We start from the raw sequence: 24,944 nt of genomic DNA, 5'->3' as shown, positions 1-24,944 counted from the left end.
AATAACCCGTATTTGCACCTGTGGCTTTTCCTTTCCCTTCAATGACACTTCTGGTGGAGGAATAACCAAAGCCCTACTGACCCTCAGCTTGATTCTAGTGCCAGAAGAGGAGGCACCTTCTTTGGACTTGATCCTGACTTCAAATCTTCGCCCAACAGGTCCAGTTGAATCACCTTCTTCTCCACCTTTAATCTTTATGGTCTTGACAATATTGTTCTTTAGCCAAGCGTTGGTGTTTGCCAAAATGGGCTGAAATCTGTCAAAGATCGAATCGCATTCCTTCTTTGACCATTGAGGAGAAGGAAGAGGGGCTTCAACAACTCTTTGCTCTATGTATTCTGGATCAAGGATCTTTCCATCATCTACCATTCCTTCCAGGATCTTGGTCAAATGAAGATCTACAATCTACTCCAAGGTGAGCCTACTGTAATCCATTCTCCTAATATCTTCTTCAATGCGAAGATAAACCCATATATCTTCAAGGTGATGAACATGAGTGAAGGCCCTCTTGATTTTGTCTTTCATCCCTCGATAATCAAAATCTTTACTCTCCTTGAACTTCCTCAATTTGATTTCTTGGAGTTCGGTCTCCATTTCCTTGGCTCTTGCTAAGTTGTTCAAAGAATACCAACCAATTTGCAATGGATTATGAGCGGGAATATTGATACCTAACTTTTGATTGGCAAGTTGTATTGCATGAATTGCCATCAACTGTCTTGCTAACTCCATCAAGATGATCTTGTCCGTACGATACCTTGGTAGCATGTACGGTTGACCCTCAAAGCATCCAACCCTCATATAAGTGAAAGTCTCATTCACTTTCTTCCAAGCTGCCTCAGAGACTCTTCTGTTCTTGATTGTTTTGTCAAAAAGACACATGAAGTGACCAAAGAACGCATCCTGTACTCTTCTGTAATGAATTCTACTAGACCTTAAAGTCAGCTGCTCGTAATACTTCCATACTGGCACCGACGACCTGTCACCCTTGGTAGAAAGACCAGGAAATTGTCTGAGTGGCGCTGTGATATACAGCAAGTATGAATTCATATAGAAAGTGAAGGTAGCGGGAACTTGTGACAGCTGCTCACACAGGTTGTCGCTGATGACTTCTCCCCAAAAAATGTGAGATTGCCCCTTCCTCATGATCACAATATGCTTATACATCCAGATTTCAAACACATTAGAGTGTCTCAAACCCATTATCCTATTGAGAAGAGTGATCATGTCGCCAACTTCTTCAATGAAGTCGCAGCGATACAACTTGGGCCATCTTGAAAAGCAAGTTCTAGGAGTATTAAGCCACTTGGCATTGATGTGCCTATTACAATCAGATCTTCTTTGGTTATAATAATCCAGAGCGCTCTTCATAGTGATGTCTGCATACACAGGAGCTGTGGGGACTTTGAAAATCTTATCAATGGTTTCTACATCTAACCTAATAATGACGTTCCCATCATCATCCCTGATTGTTCTAGTCTCCTCATCAAAATGAGATGCACATGCAAGTATGAACTTAGGTTCCAAGGCAGCCACTGGGAAAGATGAGACCAAATGAATATGGCTGTTTAAGAGCAACTGCATCCCATGTGTTGGTGAGCCCTCTGTTCTTTCCAAGAACTCAGACATGTCCACATGTCCAATCTTTGTGTCTCAGATCTCATCAATGAGAGAAACTACTTGAGTGGGAGCAATCTCATTCTGGTATTTTTCATACTTATATTTCATTTTCTTGTTTGGAGGAGATGCCAGTTCTTTTGTCATCGAACAAGAATCTGCAACACTATGATGAAAACTTAAGAGGGTAAGAACATATAGTTCAGCAGCTATTGGGGATTCCATAATCCTCAAACCTTTTCAAAACCAATGCTTACACCAAGACTTGGAGAAATTTTATCATGAAACAACTTGGACCGACTCAAAGATGCTTTACGGATGAGCTTTGACAGCGATAGGGAGTAAATCGGATCTTGGGGGGTTGACTACAAGTGAAAGAACTTTCACAATTCGCACTTGTAATCAGGTCTCCAAGACCCCGCTGCAAGTGGAATGGTAAAATTTGAAGGCAAATGATAATGGATACTTGTAGTCGGGTCTTGAGGACCCGATTACAGGTGGTTAATATGCGATATGGTCTCTTGGAAAGCGCTTTGACCATGGAGGAATATGACTGCAAATGGAATGAGCTTGCCAAGTTGAGATGTAGTAACAAACTTCACACTTGCAGTTGGGTCTTGGAGACCCGATTGCAAGTGTGCAGAAGGAGGGTAGAACAATACATTTTATACTTGTAGTCGGGTCTCTAGGACTCGACTGCAAGTAAATAAAGACTTTATTTGCCAAAACGCAAGAAAGGAAACGATGCACATTTGGAAGATCAAACGAGACAATAGGGGAAGATTACATTTTAAACTTGTAATCGGGTATCATGACCCGACTGCAAGTTGCCAAAATTAAAAACGTGATTGGGAAAGACTCGCAATCGGGTCATAATGACCCGATTACAAGTATGTCTTCTTGAAATAATGGGAAAATGGAATATCCTCATTCACTTGTAATCGGGTCATTATGACCCAATTGCAAGTCTTATCGAATTGGGGGTAAATAAGCTTGTAATTGAGTCATAATGACCCGATTACAAGTGACTAAACTTGAAACCAATTGAAATCGCCTCGCATTAGAACACCCAAAGCGACACGAAAGTAGAATGACAGGGAGATGAAAATAAGTGCATGCAATTGGTTTGAAGAAACCCGACTGTATGTCACCAAAATATGTATGCACAAGAAGCGAACTAAAGAAATGCACAAGGGAAGACGAAAATGAAGCAAAGAAAACAGCTATCATTCAAAACATAAAGACTAAAATGCAGAAACCCTAACATCAAAACAACAAAGGGAAAGATAGAGAAAGACCATACCTGAAAAGAGAAAGCCACCTTAGCCAAGGAACAAGACTTAACCAAGAACAATGCGATTTGAAAAGAACTTCTCAAGAGATCTTATGGTCAATACAGAAGAAAGATTCCTCCTAGGATGCAATCTCTCCATCCATAAATGCAAAGCCACGCCTCCCAAAGAAAACGGGCAACAAAGAAAAGGAACTTCAACACAAAAACTTGTGGTCCCGACTACAAGTGATTTATATTCAAAAAGACTAAAGATCGGGTTTTAAACACACAAGTACAAGTGACTAAAAACGCACTTTAATTTACAACTCATCTACTTGCAATCAGGTCTCTACGACCCAATTGCAAGTTAAAGACTAACTTGTATGTGCAATAAGAACGGAAACACTTGTAATCGGGTTTTGAACCCCTGAATACAAGTGACCAATAATAACAAAGACTTTAAAACTTGTAATCGGGCTTTAGAAGCCCAACTACAAGTAAGTTATGCTACTTGCTGTCTCTAAAAAGAGACCCCCAACTTGCACTATGACTTCAAAAACCCGATTTTGAACTAAAGGGCAAAAACAAGACTCAAAACAACGAAAACTTAACAAGGAAAACCAAAGGGAACACGCACATTCAAATGAACATTTAATCAAGATAGAGTTTGACCTTGAAAAGCATGCACTAGAGACACAAAAACATGAATTTTAAAGAAAAATTCAAGGGGGTTGCCCATATTTTTGGAAACCAAAAATGAGGACAACACAACATACAACCATATTACATTGCATTGTTGTTTGCAATGAATAGCTTCATATTTATAGTTGAATTGAGAAACTTCCTAGAATTCTAAAACTGGATTGTTCTTTTTCTTGGACATCTTCTAGTTGTTTTTCTTTTTCTAAAAATTTTCTCTAGAAAATTCCTTATTTTCTAGACAATCTTATTCCTTAACATAATTTCTCTTTCTTTCACCTCTAGGTGTAATGCATTGGAGAAGAGTTTTATTTTTATTGAAAGCCCCTTTGTGTATGTTTCCATGATTTTTGAAGGGCACTTAAATTTATTAGGTTGCCGCCTACTACTACTCTCAACACTTCCACTTCATTCTCACTACTACTATCACCTTCACTGCTGCCCATTTTTTTTGAGATTGAATGAAATCTCCTCTTTCAATGGCTTCCTTCAAACCCTCTTGCTGCTCCAAGTTTTTTCTTCTCACACAAATGACCAAATGAGTCAAAATGTGTATAGTAATGAGCTTTGGGGTGTTTTTGGAGGGAGGGGCAATGAAAAAAATGTTATTTTTTTATATTGTTTGAGTGTCAAAAAAGGTCCCAGTTGCGGGGGATGCCTAGCTGTCGCCGGGACGGTCAAGGGATGTCTCAGATGTCTCCCTCTGTCCCTGGGACGATTGAACGTCATGTTGTGACGTTTTCACATATCGCCCCATTGCAAATGGAGACACCCCCCTCCCCCCTTCACTTTTTCTCTTTAGCTTAGGGTAATCGTTTTGTTAGTTGTCTTGGTCTTTAGCCTTTCCGTGAGAGGAAGTTAGTCTAGTTGGTTAGGATATGATGATTTTGGGTTGAAGTTGCCAAGGATGTCAAAACTGCAAGATTGTTGTCAAAGATGTCAATGTTGTCAAGTTGCAAGGAAAATTGCTAAGCTGCTAGGGTTGAATTTGTTTAAGTGTTGAGAGTCATCCTTGAAGGGATAGCGTCGTTGTTTCACCTAGGCAAGCATTATGCATCCAATGTCACTAGATCCTAAATGCATACAATCCAAAGTGATTAGAGTTTTGAGGAGATTCAAGTGTTTAGATATGATCAAATAATCCAAGAAACATGAGGACAGAGAAAAGATCGAAATAGGCTAAGTAAGGGGATCATCTTGACACCTTGTGCAAAGCACAAGTATGGTTTGCTTCCAAGCTAATTGGTCTCATAACAAGCTTACATGACTACAAACTTATCACTAAGCAAAGTCTGGGTGGCAAGATCAATCATGAGTAACTTCCACTTGTTGGCCAAAACCTCAGCCTACCTTAGCATACTTCCACCTCACCCCCAAATCCACAGATTTCCACTTGGCCTTGAAATCCGTGGCCTACCTTGGAGAAGTTCTACTTCCCTCACATGCTGAAAGCGCCGGCTTGGATGCACCACCCCTTCATTTGTTAGGATTCACGCCTTGTGGAAGTCAAGTACTTGAAGAGGTTTGAAAGACAATAATGAGTAATGCTGATGACAAAATGCCTTAGTGAAAGAAGATAAGGATGCCTTGAAAGTTAATTGAGCAAGAGATGTTAATATTGAAGGAGAGGGGCAGCGGATTACACTATTTCCAGTCACCCTCCAAAAAACTGGCCAGCTTGGAAGGACTTCCAGTCACCCGCCAAAAGCCCGGCCAGCTTGGGTTTACTTCCACTTCATGTCTAAAACGCCGGTCATCCTATCACTTCCATTGGATGCCTAAAAGCCCGATCATCCCCCTTTCACTTCCAGTGCACCCTCAAAACCCCAGCCAGCTTCACAATACTTCTACTTCATGGTCAAAACCCTGGCCATCTCATTCCCTTATCCCTCCAAATCCGCAACATAGGACAAGGTTCTTCCTTTCCATGCTCCAATCCACAGCCATGCATGAAGTTGGCAAGATTAATCCTTGATGTGAAGAAGAAATGTTGAACTTGCTCAATCAAGGATGCTTTGAAGTGAATTGAGTGAAGAGTTCTTGAAATCAGCAAGTTTTTAAAACAAGGTAGAATACTTCCTTTACACCTTAAAATCCACAGACTACCTTGTTCACTTCCACTTGCTGGCCAAAAGCCCGGACTTCTTTTGCTCACTTCCACTTCCACTTCCCATCAAAAAGCCCGGTCTTCTTTTTCTCACTTCCACTTCCCATCAAAAAGCTTGGACTTCCTCACAGCACTTCCAGTTGTCCCCCAAAAGCCCAGCCTTCCTAGCAATCTTCCATTTCTCCTCAAAATCCACAATAGTACAGGTGGAAAATCAGACCTGCTGATATGAAAATCACCTCAGACTGAAAGCTCCAAATCAGACCTGAAATCAATAAAAATCAAACATGAGATCAGATGTTAGAACATTATTTCACCCCATTAGGAATGCATATCAGATTAGAAAGTTTGAAAAATGTGTGAAATCTGTCTATAGTCATAGGTGTTTGATGCTTCCCTTGTTTGTTTTGCAGGCAACTAAAAAAGAAGGTAAGTGAGCAGGCTGCAAGCATCTCAAAGAACATTGCAACAAGGGAGGAAAGCTTCACCGCTTGAGGGAGAGGTCAGGCTATCCAAGAAAGCGGATGGATTATTCATCAACAACAAGGACTTCATGACATGGCAAGTCAAAGAAGGACTACCTCAATCTAGCAAGTGGAATGCATCAACATCAAGTTTTAATGCAAGGATAGAGGACTTGGGGCATTACAACACAAGGATTGCAATCATCATGAGAGAGACTCCAATAATGTAAAGAGTCGTTTACAATGAGGGATTCCATAAAGACTTCAAGACATTCAAAGAGCAAGCATAAGAGATGAAAGTGCTAAAGGAAGGAATTTTACAACTATATTGAATTTCCTTCGGAAATCAAAGAAATTGTTGCCAATACAACAAGAGAGTAATCAAAGATAAGAGATTCAAGATAGAGAGCAATGCAAGAACAAGTTCTAGACATCCTAAGGAAGGAGCTTCCACACAAGAGAAAGAGAATGCAAAAGTGATCAAGTAAAATAAAATGATGCAATTTGGGAATATCTTTTGCCATCATTCATCACGGGCTTGGAAATGTTGAGTATCAAGAGATATTGCCTGAATCACAAACACTTGTGATGAGTTACAAGGAGCAAGTAGTTGAGGTGGCCCCTAGTCATCTTCAACCCAATCACATCCTTCCAAGTCAAGTCATCTAGGTTCAATGCACTTGACTCATCCAATGAGGATAACTACCACATGTGAAGGCATAAAGTTTGATGTACTTAACCTCATCATTCATTGGTCAAACATTCAAGGAAAGACATGTGTCCTAAAAATGTAATTTTTTATCCTTGGTCAAGCATTAAATGTTATGTAATGGGTGTAACAAACCCTAATTAGGGTTTTTATCTTTCAATCTTGGCCATTGATGCGGATTTGATCCCGGCCACTCATTTGTATTGAGAGCACTATATAAGGCTCCATTCTCTCATTTGTAAAGGTTAATAGCTGGTTAATAGTTGATAGCGAATGGTTAATAGTTGATAGCAGATAGGTAGAGTAGAGTAGGAGAAAAAGAGATTGTTGTCAAGACTTTGTTGCAAGAAGCATATTATTTTCATTGAAGATATGGTGAACTTTATGTGTTGATTCAACATTTGCATAGTCTCTACTTCTCATTTATTTTCATGTTGATTAGATGGATGGAAGTTATTGTGGATGATTAATGGTGGAATTCGCATGTTCATACTACGTGTATAATCGGTTCTTCGACTGGCCCCTGCTAGTGCTTCTTCTCAGTCAACTCGATCGACTAGCTAATTCACAGGGTTCAACTGGGGCTTCGTAGCTGCTTCTGATCTTGTTTCCACTTCTACCTCTATCTTTACCGCTGCCCCACCTGTTCTTTTATTAGTTGTTTGTTCTGCCCCCTACTTCAATCAATTACTTCCAACCCGATTCACCGCCTACATGCCCTTTACGCCTAGTCATTCCGAATAACACTTGCCCCCCCTGTCTTACCGCGGCTGCTGGCACGGAGTTAGCCGGGGCTTCTTCCTCGAGTCCTATCATGATCGCACACTCGATGAAAGAGCTCCAACTTCTCATTGCCGGGTGGGTAACCAACCTTAGTCCCGGTCGGAGTGAATAAGTCAAGGTGAATAGCTATCCAATGAATTGAGCTATCTCAAGGTGAAGCTTTCACTAATTGCTAAATACTTCGCGTGTTTGACTGAACTCTTTACATAAACTTAACTTCGATTGCTACTCACCCATTGATGGTGTTTGTGTTGGTGGTGATTTGAACATCAGAAGATTACCTTAGAAGATTGCACTAGTTTTGTGGAGTTGTTCTTTGCATGGCAAAGCAAAGTTTAGTAGAATTTCACTAAGTCATTCATAGTTTCTTACATTCTTAGGATTAGATTAACTTTCTTAACCCTCAATCCTTCTTATATTTTTTCAATTCAAGTATGTTTTCGCATTTCAACCACATTCAAGCAAGAGTTCATTTAAAATGTAAGTCTCCTTTGTGATTCCAGCAATATCACATTAATCATTGAGCTTATCCACACATCAAGACCTGACATTTGGAACCTTGGAGTCACCTCAAGTGATCACTTAGTTCAGCATTTGAGGAGATTTTGTTCAAGAGAGGATAAGATACCTTGGTATTTTATTCTATGTATGAAGTGCATAAAGAACACATCATGTCCCCCACAGCTGGGGCCGGCATCCCCCTTTTCCCAAGACGTTTCATGCAATTTTGGGGGATTTGGGTATGGGGGGAACGTCCCCTAGCTGTCCCGATGTCCTTGAAACGTCCCTGGGACTGGGATGGGGGATTTCGGCCAAAGATGCTTGTTAAGAAGTCTCTGGATTATTTGCACTTCTGCAAGCTTACTATTTAATAAAAACTAAAAAACTTGGCAGACCAAAAAATAGGGGATTCACAATGCCATGGAAGCTCCACTACATAGACATTAAGTTTGGCTTATGGCTGTGGAAAATTGAATACTGCTGAGTTATCAAGTGTGCATAAAGCATTCCACTTATTCAGTCTATCGGTTGTTTGTCTAGCATTAGGTACTAGTGCAGCAGAAAATCCAGTTTCAAACTTGGAATATACTCCCCCTATGTGGTTGTCTCATCTAGGCATTGTGGATGGATGATGTAGGGATGTGTGCCTGGAACAATAGGCATTTTAGCCACCTACCAAAAGACTTGTACAAATTTTTTAATAGACATATATTTCAAATAGGCTATCCATGCATAATGGAATGTCACATGCAACAAGATGAAAAGTTCAGGCAGGTTTCAGTTTGCAGAAAGAAGAAGAAGAAGAAGAAGAAAGAATTTTAACGTCCATGAGGCTAAGAATAGCCTATGGGACAATCTGATCAAGCTGAATCAGTTTTTTTAAGGTCTGGTCTCTGCTTATTCAGGCTGATGATGAGAGCACCCATCTTCACGATATGCTTCTCGCTGAATAGGTTATACCATGTGCTGGCAGTTAGGAAATTGGCAAACTTCTCCCGGCTGACTTTAAGTGCTTCACACTCCAAGATAAAATGTTTTTCAGTTTCCACACTCCCGCTGACGCAAAACGGGCAAACTCTTTCTTCCCAAATCTCTTTTGGCCTTTTCCACTGCTCGGTCTCACACCGAAGTTGGTGAGAGTTGGTTCTAAGCTGTGCGATTAGAATTTTAGCCTTCCATGATATATTAGCCCCTATATAGACTTTTTGAAGATGATCATAATTGGGGTTGAACTCATTAATATAGTATTGTTTCTTCCTTCCTAACCCAATACTCCAATTTTTCTTGTAAAACTTTTCCATAACGAAGACCTTTATCTCCTTGCTGTTTGTGGGGCATGAGTTCAAATAAATATCCCATTTTTTCAACCATTTGATGTTTTGTTTCATCCACGTCTTCTTCCTTTTGCATAAAGTGTCGTTGACAACAACCTTAGGCCATCTATCTTCTCCCATTTGCTCGGTTCTTTTTAAATAGCTAATGAGACGCACCATAGCAGCTGCCTCAATAGGGGCAGCACCCGTTTCACTTAACATGATATCATATGGGACCGTGCTTTTAATTTTGAACTTGCTTGTGATCAAACGTTTTTGAATTCTCTCAATTTGCTTCCATTGAGAATCTAAGGTACTGCTGGCCCAAACTTCACAACCATATAGAATAACCGGCAACACCAAAAGCCTAAAAAGTGTTTGGATGGTTTTCCAATCCCAAAGCTCAGCCTCTCTTCATCTATTTTGAAGTGCATAGAGTGCCTTCCAGCCGCCTAGAGTTCTCTTCTTCCTGCAACCTTCCCAACTAAGACTCTTGTTGAAATCAATTCCAAGGTATTTGTAATCTGCAACTTCTTCAAGAATGCGACCTTCAAAGTAAAACTTATGTTGCTCTTGTTTCCTTCTACTTGAGAAAACCATGATTTTCGTCTTGCTGATATTAACTTACATTCCCACAATATTGCAAAAGCGCTCAAGGGCAAATAAGTGCTCTTGCAAACCAAGGGCGGAATTAGCAAGCAAAATGAGGTCATCAGCATAAAGGAGCAGCCTTATCACAAATTCACCCAATTGAATACCATCACCATTCTGCATATTTAACCATTCTTCAAGTTTGTCAATGTATAAGCCAAACAAGGTAGGGGAAAGAGGACACCCTTGTTTGACACCAATATCACTCCTAAAACTAGTTGAAATGCCATCAGGAGTTCTGACTTTTACTTTAACCTCCTCATAAAGCCTATGAACAGCAGCCCTAAGATGAGCCGGGATACCAAGCTCTTCCATTCTATGCCACAGTTTGTCACGTGGGACTGTGTCAAAATCTTTTTTGAAATCAACAAAGCAACAGAAGACATCTTCCTTTTTCTCCCAGGTTTTTTCGATGATGTGTCTCAAAGCAATACCATGATCAACTGTGGAATGTTTAGGTCTGAAACCAGCTTGGCCTTTTGCACGTTTATGATTTTCTTCTGCCCATTTGCTGATTCTATTTTCTATCATGCTGCCAAATAACTTAGCAAACAAAGGATTGATCATTATAGTCCTATAGTTGGAGGGGTTATTGACATCTCCACTTTTGAAAAGAGGTATAGCAAGACTTGTAGTCCAATCTTTAGGAAACCCATGAGGAATGATGTTATTGAATATTTTTGCAATATGAGGGGCAAGGACTTTCATGCCCCACTTGAGAAACTCTGCTTGAAGTTCACCTAAGTCTTTAGCTTTACCAACACCCAATTTCTTAATACCCAATTCAATTTCTTGCACGGTGAAAAGATTAGTAGAAATGTTGACCAAGGGTGGGGGAGCCACCTCCAAATCATGTTCATAAAGTTGCCTAGCATAATCAAACCATTGAGTGGCTGTGATACTATTGTCAATCTGTTTCTTTTTTGATTGCAGCTCTTTCTAAAAAAGTTTGGGATTATATTTGCTAAGAAATTAACTCTTCCCTCCTAGTACACATAAAATCAGCTTTCTTTTTCTTTAAAATCTGTTTGTAAGCTTTGATGTGAGTCTCTTTATTATTTGACTTTCTTAAACCTCTTCTAGACATTTTGCATTCCTCATCAAACCAAGCATTCACCAGGAAACAATTTGTCTCAGATTTTTTGTTTTTTGTTCTTTTGCATTTTGAGAGGGCCACATGGATCAGATTTGTTAACTTATGACTGTTGAGATCATGAAATGTCTTTTTCTCCCATTTAAGAAGTCTCTCCAAAGCAGCCTGGAAGATGCAAGCATTTTCTTGTGTCAAAAGAATTTTGCCCTTTGAATGTTGTTGTAGGGAAGGTTGATTTTTTTCCACATAATACCTCTTTTCTGCCCAAACAATACTTAAATAGATTGGTTTGTGATCTGATTTGAGGTCCCATAAATGTTCACCGATCACCATATCTTCGATTTTTTCACATAGGCTATGTGAACAAACAACATAGTCAACCACACTCGCCCCATTGTAAGTGTTGCAAGTGAAATTGCTGGAATTTGTCCATCTAATCAGACCATTACAGATAATTAAGTCAAACATGCCACAGAGAGTAAGCAACTCTTCCCCAAATTGGTTGCAATCATTGGTGTCTTCTGACACTCTCTCCCATTGGTGATTTTCTTCTTCTAGGAGCCAAATAGGATTACAATCATCTTTACAACTAAAGATGCAAGCTTGTTCACTTGCAGTTCTAGCATTGAAATCCCCCACAAGGAGGACCTCACCAAGCTGAGAGAACACATCAATATCTTTTTTTAGGGCAGCAAAGGGGTCTTTGCTGTCAAGACCACAATTCTTGTAAGTTTTGGAGACCTGCGGAGCAAAATAACATGCTGCAATCCTAATAAAATTGTAATTTTCTGAGATCTTAAACCATAAAAACTGTTTATTGGAGTCCTCTTTTTCAAGCTGAATGAGACGCCCTTCTTTTTTTTTCACTAACACCAATATCCCACCATGACCCTTGCCATTGCTAGCTGCTTTGTTCCACACTGTCATTTTTGAATAACCTTCGAACATGGGAGTTTTACAACCTTCGTGTTCATGAGTCTCAACAAGACAAATAACGTCTCTACCTTCCGCAATAGGCCCTAACCCAGGCCCACGTCTCCAAGGGTAGCCTCTACAGTTCCAACAAACTAGACTCAAAGAGGCCTGGGTAGATCTTGATTGGTATTTGCCTTGGTGTAATGTCCCCACTTTGAAATAAAATTCAATAATAAATGATAATAATAAAATTAAAATATTTAAAATTAAATTAAAATATAAAATAAAATAATTAAATATAATTAAATATGATTAATTAAAAATTAATTAAGTTAATGAAAAGTCTAAAGAAATGAAAGGAAAGGTCGTGACTCCCTCAACAATGAGATATAAAAGGGAGAAGAGAACCTCATTTGAGAGGGGGAATAATTTGGAAATAAGAAGTGCAGATCTGATTTAAATGATAAGTGCAGATCTGATTATGAGAGGTTGTGTCCCTTTCAAAGGGCAGAAATAATGAAGAGTTGCACTCTATCAAAGGGAATGGTGAAAGGGTATGTCTCTTGCCAAAGGGCATACATGATGAAGAGATGTGACCTCTCCCTCACATTGAGAGATATAAAGGAAAGGAATCAAAAGCATCTAGTAAGAGCACCATGGATCAGATCAGATCAGAACTGTTATTAAGTTACAGGCAGTAACATCCTTGTTCTTGGTGGTATGCATGGGGATGTGTTTAATAAGTATCCTTAATATTAAATATATGAAGCCCAATAATGTTCTTATGTAGAATTAATAGTAATACTAATATGGACTGCAACATGTATGATAGTCATACTTAATTTCATATATGTATTCATAATACATAAAAAATATATATACTTATAGTCTAAATCATGTTATTACTTTCCGTATTTAAGAAGATGGGATTGAGATGTTCCAAAGAGGGGCAGTCTAAATCCAAGCAATAGGTTAAGTCCCAAGATAGGGTGGCGATCAGCGACCAATAAGCCTTGAGGGTATAGACCCAAGATAGGTAAGGGCTTGGATCTATAAACTTTGAGGGAACCTATTGTAGTTGGTCTCTAAGCGCTTTGGTAACATATGTAAACCCTTCTCCCTTAAAACTGAAGTAGTAGCAGGGTTTGATATCTATATTAAGAACTATGAATAATGAAATTAATCAGCTAATGAGGAAAATAGACAAGCACTTGTTAATAACCTATTGAAGAAAATCTATCAATTTTAGTATATTTAAATAGATCAAGTAGGGGACATTACACTTGGGATGCAAGACTCGGTGCTAAGTTTTCATCTCGATGTGGCTAAAAGGTTTTTGTTGCAATGTACCCAGCTCCATTTGTTGTTGTTGTTTTGCTGCTCTCTTGTTGCTCTGTCCTATTTTGGGGACCAAAATATGCAATTACTGCTTTGCCATTGAACAACCACACTCTTTTTCCTTCATCTCTAGCTGCCCTAATCTTTGCCATTTCAGCCCTTCTTTCTTCTAGTTGTCTCATAGTTAGATCTTCATCCAAGAAAAAATGAGTACCCTTTAGAAGTTGCTTCTTACTTAACAAATTTTGCTTGTCGCGAACACTTGGTAAGATAACCTTTATAGGCCTATTTTTCCCATCACATAATTTGCCAACTCTCCAAGATTTAGTGATTTGCCCTTGCCAAAGTAGCATATCTCTTAAGAAGTCTCTTGCAAGGTCAAGAGTGTGTTCATTTTTCCCATAATCCCTCACTCCCTTGATGATTACATTTGTTGCTCTTCTTTGCCTTTCTTTGAGCTCTTTATCTTGTGTTTCGTCTACTCGAATTTTTTTTTCCTTACCCATGTTTGCAGTCTCTTTGCTGATGTTGGCCCAAGTTTTGGTAACTTCTGAGAAACTGCTTTTACCTTCTATGCATTCTGCCTTCTTATTTAGGCATGTTTGATCCAAAGATTCCTCCATCCCACCATGGAATGCCTTGGCATTAAGCCCCTCACTATGTGCTGCTACTGAAACCTTTAAAATTCGCCATTCATCTTTCACATTTTGCCATCCATCCTTCATGTTTTGCCACTCAGATTTCCCAACAACAAGCGCATCCTGCAGAAATGATATTTGTTCTTTTAATGCTTTATTGTTGTTTGCTAGGGACTTATAAGCTGTTGTCAACACCTGTATTTTAATCTCTTTTTGTTGTTCTTTAGCCTCCAAAGCCTCCAACCTCCTTTTGGCATTTAATAGTTCTTGCACATATAATTCAGATGACCAAGTTAGAGGAGTGGAAATAGGGCTATAAATGTCAGAGTCGCCAGGGTCGCTGCTGCGAAAGGGCATGTAATTGCCTCTACCTAACCAAGGGGATTTCTTGGTGTGACCTTTGCAACTGAGACTCTGATTACTGATCTTATGATATTGTTTTTTTCTCTCCTGTGCATATCTTTACCGAGCACGTCTACGTTTCAAGATACCCCTAAACTGTTTGGCATTAACCCAGATCCATTTACCAGTTTTAGTAGTTGAGGCAATTTTCACTTGCCCCAAGTGATTTGTTTCAAAAAGTTCTGGAAGTTCAAGAATACTCTTTGAAATTGGAGGAGTTTGTTTTTCCATTGCCAGGAAAGAGACAGAAAAGGCAGCAAAAACAATTCAGAAAAGACAAAGAAGAATCTAACCTGATGGGATGCAGTCCATATGGGACCCAGAACCAACACAACCTTGTACAAATCCCACCAAATGATCAGAGCCGACAAAAGCCCTTATTTGCGTGCTTGTACCATATGTAAAGATGAATTCGATGGAATTTTTTTTTTTTTGACTAGGTTGCCCAATCAAATGTATTTGAATGACAGCTCATTTCCAATTTCTCCTTTGGATGTATAAACAAAGTCATTTTCTTGAGTTAACTGGTACTGGCAGGTTATTTGACTATGCTTATACTTTGACTTGGGAAACCCCATCATGTAACTCTGGATTTCTTTGGTAGCTTCTTTGTGGCTATTATATATTCAGAATCACCGTCAGAGGCTTTCCCAGACGAAGTAATTCTGTTTCTGAAAGGATTACCAATTGCTAACATTTCATCAACCACAATGTGATATTCTTAGTTTAGCATGTCATCCATTTAAATCTAGCCCCCTTGGTGAGTATTACGAGTTAGTTTCTGAGTAGGAAGTCTAGTTTTGCAAGATATTACTTCTGTAAGTATATTCCATGTTTCAAGAAAGTTTATTGTATCATGTATTGAATTAAGGACCTCATATTGCTAACATATGTCTAAAACAAAGTACTTTTGTTATCGTAGAAGAATCTCTACTTTCAGTCGCAATGATAATTTCAGTTGTAGCAGTGTAATTTTGATACATCAATTGTAATGATTATTTTTAATTCTTCTCCATTAAGGCCTGGTCTTATTTTGTTTGTTTCTTTGCATTTATTCACGAAAATTCACATCATAACAAACGCTTGTCTCTTTGTGAAACAGAAGCCATATTTTCAAGTTAGAGAAAACAACTGGACGTTCAACACTGATATTGATGGTCGCTGGAGTGTGAAATATGATTTATGAGTTATTGCCTAAGCCTGTTATTTTGGCCACTCCGATTTGAACATTGTATCATTGTTTTTTTTCAATTGTCAAATCTGATTGTCTTATTTGCTGAAATGTTTCAGGGTTCTTGAGGGAATGCTCTTCCTGTATCGTTCTACACAGTTGTTAGGATTCTCTCTTTTATGTCAATCTTTTTATACAGAGCGATAATTGTGCAATAAATAACTGTGCAAGTTATTTTCCCAATTTCTGTATACTGTAACTATATTAATGCTGTAATGTTGGTGGGGGTTATAGTCAATTGCATAGTGGTACAAAGTCATTACACAGTTAAATGTCAAAGCAGAACAGGAATATCTTTAGTTTTTAGGTGCCATATACCCGATTGTTAGCACTGTATTTAATTTCTTTTTTTGATTTAAGCTTTATGTTAACCATTCACCATTTATTAATGGAAGATATGACCCTTTTAGAAACTTTCATAATAAATCACTTATTATAGGGGAGAGGGCCCTATACATGTGCACCCTAACTTCATGCTTCACAAAATCTTATGTGGACATTTCAGACTTTTTTGCTCGGTAACCGCTTTTGACTGGAGCTTGAACCAGTGAAACCACATTGTTGAGGGGCCTCATCCTCAGTTTTTACGGCGTTTTTTCTTACACCCTTATCTCTCCTTGGTGCCTTCCTTCAACCTTGTATCTTCGAAACCAACAGTGCAGAACCGCGAACGGACCACGAACCAGTAGAGGATAAAGACCAGCGAGAGCCCAATACAGAACTGCCAGGCATGAAAAACCCATGTGGGTCTGACAGAAGTCCACGAGCAGCACACGCCAACAAAAAACTGAATCCGTGAGCAGCACACGCCTACAAGGAACAAGGTCCGCGAGCACACCTAACCCAGCAAGGGTCGAGCATGGTCAGTCAATCCATGCGTCCGCCGAGATCACCTGTACGTCCTCCAAGATCAGCCGCCATCAATATCTCCTACCAAGGTGGGATCAAACCGGTATATTAACATACCGCTTTGGTCCAAGCGGGGACTTGAACCTGGATTGCACCACAAACAATGCAACCATTTCACCGTTACACTAACAGGTGATCCCCCACATCAGCATGCATTTTTGTAAAGGTGTCCAAAATGGCCCCAAATTGTGATAAAACCAATAGGTGTGCATTAAGTCATGTTTACCTGAGTGCTGATGTGACATCACATGATTGGTTATTTTTTAAATTTTAGGGTACTTTTTTGGGGATAAGCATTTACATGACATTTTTAGGGCACCACTATTGGTCTCAATTTGTCTAGGTACCATAGCATGTATTGGTACATGCTCAAACCATTTTTCGAACCATTTCTATTTTTGTTTTTGAAAAAAATGTTATGGTATTGAGCTATGTTACCGGATTGATTTTCTTATTTTATTAGATTAAGTTATAGTGATTTCATTAGATTAAATTATTGTGATTGTATCATATTAAGTTATTATAATTAGATTGAATAATATTTATTAAGTTATTATGATTTCAATAATTTAATTAATAACGATAATACAATATCTTTACCTAATTGCAATTACATAATTTAATGAAAATAATTTGATTTAATACAATCAAAGTATCATAACCCAATGAAATCACAATAACTTTATTTAATGATTACATTAGTTATTGGTGAAAGTAATTTAATCCAATAAAAACAACATGATCAAATGAAATTGAAATAAAATAATCTAATGCAACTACAATAAATTAATCTAATTTAATCGCAACAATTTAATCTAATGCAATCACAGTAACTCAATCTAATGAAATCACAATAACTTAATTTATTATAATCACAATAATTTAATCTAGTGAAAATTCTAATGTAATCTAATGAAAATGACTTAATAATAATTTAATCTAATTCCAATCACAATAACTTAATATAATGAAATATTTTAGTCTAATAAACAAAGAATTTAATTTGGGCTAAGCTTCCTATGGTAGTTGTGAGGTCCTGAAGCCTAGTCTCTCCAATCCACGTGTCATGTTAGTGTCACGAGTCATTAAAAAATTTATGTAGTGCATTGCAATCGAAAAACAATCTGTGCATTAAAAAGTTTACCCAATGCATTGCAATAAAAAAATAGTCCACATTGTTGTGTCAGTGTCACCAATCACATTAAAAAGTTTACCCAATGCATTGCAATAAAAAAATAGTCCACATTGTTGTGTCAGTGTTACCAATCATGTTAAAAAGTTTACCCAGTGCATTGTAATAGAAAAAGTGAATAAATAAATTCCAATGAAATCACAAAATTTTAATCTAATAAAATAATATACTATAAGGAAATAGCTTAATAACTAATAACTCAATCTAATGTAATCAACAATAATTTAATTTAATAAATTATAACCTAAACAAAATAACTTAATCTAATGAAATCATGTAAGGTTTATAATTATTTCATTAGATTAATTTATTTATCATATTAAATTAAGGTCTTAGATAAACTTATTGTGATTTCATTAGATTAATTTATTTTAAGTTAATATATTATCAATTAACTTATTTTGGCTTGTGATAGTTGCACCACCTCTAGTGGGAGCTCATTTTATTGACATTGGTTGTGTTTTAGGTGTTGTTTTTATGTCTTGACTTAGGGTTGTCTTGTCTCCATCTTCTAGTGTTATCGTTGTTGCTTGTGCCTATTATAGTTGGTGGATGTAGTAGCTTTGCTCAAGTAATTGGTTTGGTGTTGCTCACCTTGTGAGGGAGAAATCTCATCTTCTTCCTTGTGCCAAATCATCCCTTGATTTAATTGGAGAAAAATCAAAATGTCCATGACCTTTGCCACCAATTTCACATCTAACGTCACTTTTCTATTTTGTACTTCCCTAGAGTAATGGTTAAGCTAAGGCTTCTAATAAAAGCATACTAAAAATCTTTAAGAAGACAATCAATGAAGTTGGTCATGAGTGGCACCTCTAATTAAATCATGCCTTGTGGGCTTATCACACTAGCATTCACACTCCCACAAGAGCTATCTAATATTCACTTATTTGGAATTGAAGTCATTTTTCCTATTGAGGTCAAACTTCCTTTTTTAAGTGTTTCTTTAGATTATCTCAATGATGATGAGGAGTATTGAGTTTCAAGGCTACATGAGCTAGAGTTGCTAGGCGAAAGATGTTTTAATGTATTGAATCACTCACAAGCCCACCAAATCCACCTTTGTCATAGTTATAATAAGAAACTCAAGACTAAGATTTGAGATAGGTTGTTGAAGGAGAACCAAAAGAATTAGCAAGACAAAGAAAGGTAAATTTGAAACCTAATTAGTTCAAGCCCTTTATTATTACAACTTGTGGATTAGGAGTCTACCATCTTTTCACATGCAAGGGTGAATCGTTGTATGGACTCATCAACAACATTCATGTAAAGAGATTCTTTGCCTAACCCTCGAGGTATCCCAAAATAAACACAAAAAAAATATTAAAAAATCTCCTTAAAATAGTAAAACGATTCTTCTTTTTCCTTTGGTAAAAATTATTTCCATGGTGCCTTGGAATAGTCACCTTGATGAAAACTTGACAAATAGGCAAAATATGGCATCAAAAAAATTGAAATATGAAAAATAAGTAAAGATAAATTCTTCTAATGGTGAAAACCACTTTAGTGGCTTCTTGGGAAAGTACCATGGTGAAAAATTATTTACAAGTGCAATGTGTATGTAGTAAGCACTATCCATATCAATTATATTCTTATCTGTTCCATTCATAATAAACTCAAGCCCTTCAACAAAACACATTATTACCCCATCTTATCTACCTATCTATCATGACTTGATTATTATCAATATCCATCGTTACCCATCCTGCCTTATGCTATAATAAACTTCAGTCTACCTGATCCATCATATATGATCCTATATCTAACTGAGGACATTTCCTTGACCTAGTTTTTGGATTGGGTCCTTTTCATCTTGAGAATTTTTTTTACTTTCACAATGCCACACCCATAAACTTATCCACTTGCTACAAACCATAATAAATGTAACCCATTATCATCATACCATCTATAATAAATTTCCATCACTTAGACTTGACACTCAAGAAAAAGAAAACCATGCATCATCCTAAAACATTGAACATTCATGAAAATTGTAAGCAAAAACTAGTGATGAGCTAGCCTACAACATGCATATCTATCGCCTAATTAGCTTTATCCATCTGTATCCAAAGTATCCATTCCTTAATGGCTGCTTCCTTCTTACAATAGGCATTATGTATCATGAGCATATATTCTTTGGCAAGAGATTTGGTTGCTGTCAATTTGTTTGGTCAATCAATCTTTTTCTTTTAGATTTATCATTTTTATCTCATTATAATGCTTACTTGAGGCCACCTTGATTTTTCTATATCTTGGTGTGTTTAGAAAAGAAAAGAATGGGGCATGCTCATTGTTTGTGTTTATTGTTTCTTGGATGTTCTTATAATATTGTTATGCCAAATGTGTTTCTTGTGTGTGCTAGAATGGCTTCTAGAATAAAAATAATTCTTTGCATATAAGGTCATCCGTACCTTTTGTGCACTAGAACTATCATGATCCAAGACCAACTTTCTCACATATTTTTACAACGTTCTACTTTGTCTAGTATGAATAAGGATTGTAATGCCCAAAAACACCACTATTTTTAAAAAAAATTTGCATATAAGTGTTTATCTTTACTCAATTGTGCAACATCGACTACTTGCATTAGCACCCTACCCAAGATAGATACATTTTACCTTCATCATCCAACGTCTTATTATGAGTGTGGAAAAAAACTTATAGACGATCAATGGCTGAGTCTTTCTTCCAATGTATCACTTATCTCTTGTTTTATTGTTTTACTAAGCAACTAAGCATTTAGGTGAATAATGATAAGAGACCATATCCATCTTTAAATTATTATATTTGTCATCCCAGCCTTCCCCATCCTCCAAAACCAAATATATGATTAATTCAACAATGTGCAATAATGTAATTTTTTATGTTTATGAACGGGCAACTTGATCCATTACTAAATGGTGACCAGTATGAGAATTTACATTAGTTTCATATCAATATATATCTTGCACAAATTTCCAATAATCCATAAATACTAAGGGAGTACAACTTAGCTAGTTACCTTGTTTTTTTGGTTGTATATTTATACAAAATACACAATGCGTCAAAGTTCTTGCCAATAGCGTGGAAGGAGAGGGAGAGATAGTTGAATAGATAGATAGGGGGAGGGAGTGATATAGATGGAGAGAGATGTAGAGAGATAGAGGGAGGGAGTGATATAGATGGAGAGAGATGTAGAGAGATAGAGGGAGGGAGAGAAATAGAGAGATAGTGGTAGAGAATATAGATACAAAGGGATAGAAGCAAATTGTTGTCCCATATGCACATGAATGACATGGTACACACTTTCTTTTATTCATATAATAGGAAATGAGAGGATTTGGTTCAAGAAGTTCAGTTATTTGTGAATGTTGGTATCATTTTATTGTAGTTTTAGTTTAAATTTCATTGGATACATAGTTGGCATCAAGTATTTGGGTTATCTTTGCGTGCAATTATGCCTCTTTTAGCATGATGGTATATTTACAACTCTACCCTCTACAACTTATCTTCAACTTGTGATATATAGAGAAGTAGTGTTATGGGCTTGTCACAAAGAGATTGAACTTTAAGATTTTTTTGATTCCCGACGAAATATTTGAAAGACTGATGACAATACCCTTGAGGAATGTATCAAGTACAATATAAATATGAGCGTGATCATTGCTTTAAGTTAAAAATATTACTTATTTAATTTAGTTTTTCAAATAAATAATATATGTATATATATTCAAATATTTATATTTATAAGAATCAATTTCTATAGCATGAAATGATTATATAACTATTGAGAAATGAAAATATCATTATTCAATTCCAATGAATCATCAATAACTTCAATTAGATACTTAAAAATATAATTCCCTTACCATGTACTAATTTAACTATATTATACTCACAAAGAAACACTTAATAATGATACTCTACAACTAGTGAACACTTCATTTGCTTATTTCTACTTAATTTTATTTTATTTGATGAATTGATTATAATAACTAAATCTATCTTTGCCCCTAGTTTTGAAATATAAAAGAAAACACATCTTAATTAATTAAAAATAAAAATTAATACTTTAAAAATTGAGAATAATTAATTTCACAATTATATGTATTTTGTTTTAAACAAAATTTCAAACCAATATATAATAATTTCACTAACTTCAATTCATCAATTCTTAATACAATATCCTGAATTATTATTCATTAATACAATGACTTTAATTATTATTTATTTAACTCTCAATAAATTTTTTTTAATAAAATCTTTTTTTTCTAAAAATTATATTTTTCACTTAAAAAACTTCTTATTTCCTGATTTTAAGAGCGCATGTATAGTAATAATAGATATTCATAGACTCTTATTTTCTTATTAAAAAGAAAAGAATGGAAATCTTAATAGAAAATATTGAATTCTTTCCCATATGTACATTATATTTATTTATTTGTTATAGAAAAATAAGAATTCCATTTTTTTATTTTTTATTTTTAATTATTATTTATTTTTATTTTTTATTTTTTAATTTTATTTATTTATTTTATTTTATTTTATTTTTTATTTTTTTTTAATTTTTTTAATTTTTAATTTTTTAATTAATTAATTTATTTTTATTATTATTATTATTTTTCTAAAATTTTATTTATTTTAAAGGAGAGGCTTTGTATCTAATGTGGACAACGTGCAAGGGTTTGGCTTCAGGGTCACCCCCCTGCAAGTGGAGGAGGTGGTAAGGGTCTTCGCCCAACCTTGTATTTCCTTTTTCTGCATTTATTGCCCGTCTTGGTTCTTTGTTGAGTTGGGCAGGCCAAGCGTGCGGTCCTATATGCCCATCTATGGGAGACGCTTCGATTGGGTTGGACACTAACTCGGCCCGACCAGACGCCTCGTAGGCCAAGGCCGAGGGTTTTATCGCCAAATCCTTCAAAGATGCCATTATAGGCTCGACCTTCCAGGTTTCAAAAGAAGCCAAGTTCATTCTGGTAAGTGTGTCTGAGTCTGAGAGTGATGGCAGAGGAGAAAGAAGAGGTAAGAGCCCTTCCTTTCCTTTGCCAACAATATCTATTTCACCTAATCATTCGATGGCTAAGGCCATTGATATGGAAAAATCCAGATTACAAGACATTGATATTTTCTTTGCAATAGTAGATGTTGATAGATGCCCTACCAGAAATTCATGGATGATTGGTTTAAAAATTTTGGATTAAAAAACTAGGGTTTAATTTTTCTTTCTGTCAAATGTTTCAAAAAGGGCTTTTTATTATTTTCTTTAAAGATAATAAATCTCAGGCAGAAGTGGTCAAGAAACAGTTCTAGGTTGTTGGAAAATCCACCTTTAGGGCTCTCAAATGGTCCTTTGATGCGATTAATGAGGAAATTTTGGCTCTGTCATGCCCGCGGTGGATTCAAGTTAAGAATTTGCCACCCATTTTGTGGAGTTTTATTCCATAATTTTTGGAACCTATCGATCAAGTTATCAGAATGGACCACTCCTCAAATCTGGTTCCCCACCTAGATGCCAGAATTTTAGTCTCCATCAATCCTAGTAGAGACATTTCAAGATTCATTGAAATTAAAATTGGGGAAGAATCTATTTCCAGTTTAATTGAAACCCTAGGCGGTATTAATGTGTGATTCCTATGTAGGAGAGAAGGGCACATTAGGAGGAATTGCCCTATTCTCACTGCCAAGAAAGGAACCTCAAAAAACCCCTCCAACCAAGAACTGAAGTCTGGCAAGGTCGACAAAACCCTCCCTTCGTCGGCTTCCAACCCTGTTGATTCTCCCCCATCATTGAATAAACTTGATTCTTTAAGAGAGGCCATTAACAATGCAATTTTTGACTTTCCTAAGGTTATTATGAAAGAACTCCCTGTGCTTGATAATTCTGTTGCATTTGGGGCCTTTAATGTCGACCCTCCCCCTCATTCTGCAATCTTGGAAGCTATCTCACAGCTTGAGGAGATGAATAACGATGGCTTCCAGGTGGTGTCTCGGAAAAACAAGAGGTCTAAGAAAAAGAACGTGCAACAATTAGTGCTGGGGAAAATTAGAGTGCTAGGGCAAGAGATAACATGCTCTATTGTGGCCCCCATGGAAGATGATGCTCTTGACGCTCTGCCTGAGATGAAATTTGCTGATAATAACAATAAACGGTCTCTGGTGAAATCTATTATTAGAAATTTTGAAGGGCTCGAACGTGACACCAATGAGTTGGGAAGGGTGGAGATTTCTGCCCCTCCCCCTGGTAATCCTGCTTCGAATTTGGATTCCAACCAATTTCACATACTTGCAAATAATCCAACGTTGGCTGAGGATTCGACTGCTTGTATTGAATCCTTGGATTCCCATGGAGAAGGGAGATACCCCCCCTCCCAACCCATTGATCTCACGATTCCTACCCCCTCTGAGACTAACAATGTTGTTGATTCTGATAGTGTCTTCTTTGAGATCATCTTTGTTGATCTAACGGTTGGCAAAGCTAACCCAAACGATCTCTCTATGCTCTCTAGTCTTGGCATCTCTAATGCCAATCCCCCTGAGGATGACACCTCGGTGGGCATCTGCGAATCTGAAGTAGAGGTTTATTTAACCTCCAATTTCTCGGTCACTCGTAGAGATGGAGATCGAGATGGTGAATCATTGGATGAGGAGGCTTTAGATGGAGGGAAAGACGAGACCGAGGATGACAATAAATCTAACAAGCGTCTTAGACGCAAGAGAGGTAGGCCTAGAGGTTCCAAGAACAAGATCTCTCCCTTGCATAAGAGATCAAACCGGAAATCTAGTATGCCCAAATGCTTTAGCAGTTTCAAAACTGCCAACGAGTCTAAATAAGATATTGGTTTCTAATGAAGTGCATCTCATGGAACATCTGGGGGTTGGAATCCCTCGATAGGAAGCACATTCTTAGGAGACTTTTCAGCCAGCACAAAGACTTGGATTTTGTCATGCTTCAAGAGGTTAAGGCTACCAACTTCACCCTTGATGTCAACCTCAATTTTGTGTGGAGGGATGCATTAAGGATCTGCACAAAGCATGAAAGAGGCAAGGGTGGAGTTGTGATATTCATTAATCCCAAGTGGAAATCATCCATTCTCTGCTCTGGGATCTCCCCTTGCAATAGAGTCGCTTGGGTT

The 24,944-nt window shown here is 37.2% G+C and overlaps 1 protein-coding gene across 2 annotated transcripts in view; it reads left to right on the top strand.

The window, feature by feature from the left end:
* Positions 1-15,919, top strand: part of LOC131065848 (outer envelope pore protein 21, chloroplastic) — a 195,604-nt gene extending 179,685 nt beyond the window's left edge. Inside the window, exons 5-6 of one of the 2 annotated variants that reach the window (XM_058000489.2) lie at positions 15,603-15,686; positions 15,791-15,919. In XM_058000489.2, the coding sequence (XP_057856472.1) occupies positions 15,603-15,686 (84 nt within the window). In that variant the 3' untranslated portion in view covers positions 15,791-15,919. Of the gene's footprint in view, positions 1-15,602 lie in introns of both variants that reach the window. The other variant, XM_058000488.2, reaches the window with a different exon arrangement.
* Positions 15,920-24,944: the final 9,025 nt, after the last annotated feature.

This window comes from Cryptomeria japonica, chromosome 6, assembly GCF_030272615.1.
Source record: "Cryptomeria japonica chromosome 6, Sugi_1.0, whole genome shotgun sequence".
Classification (NCBI taxonomy): domain Eukaryota; kingdom Viridiplantae; phylum Streptophyta; class Pinopsida; order Cupressales; family Cupressaceae; genus Cryptomeria; species Cryptomeria japonica.
This window is presented reverse-complemented; position numbering and strand designations above follow the sequence as displayed.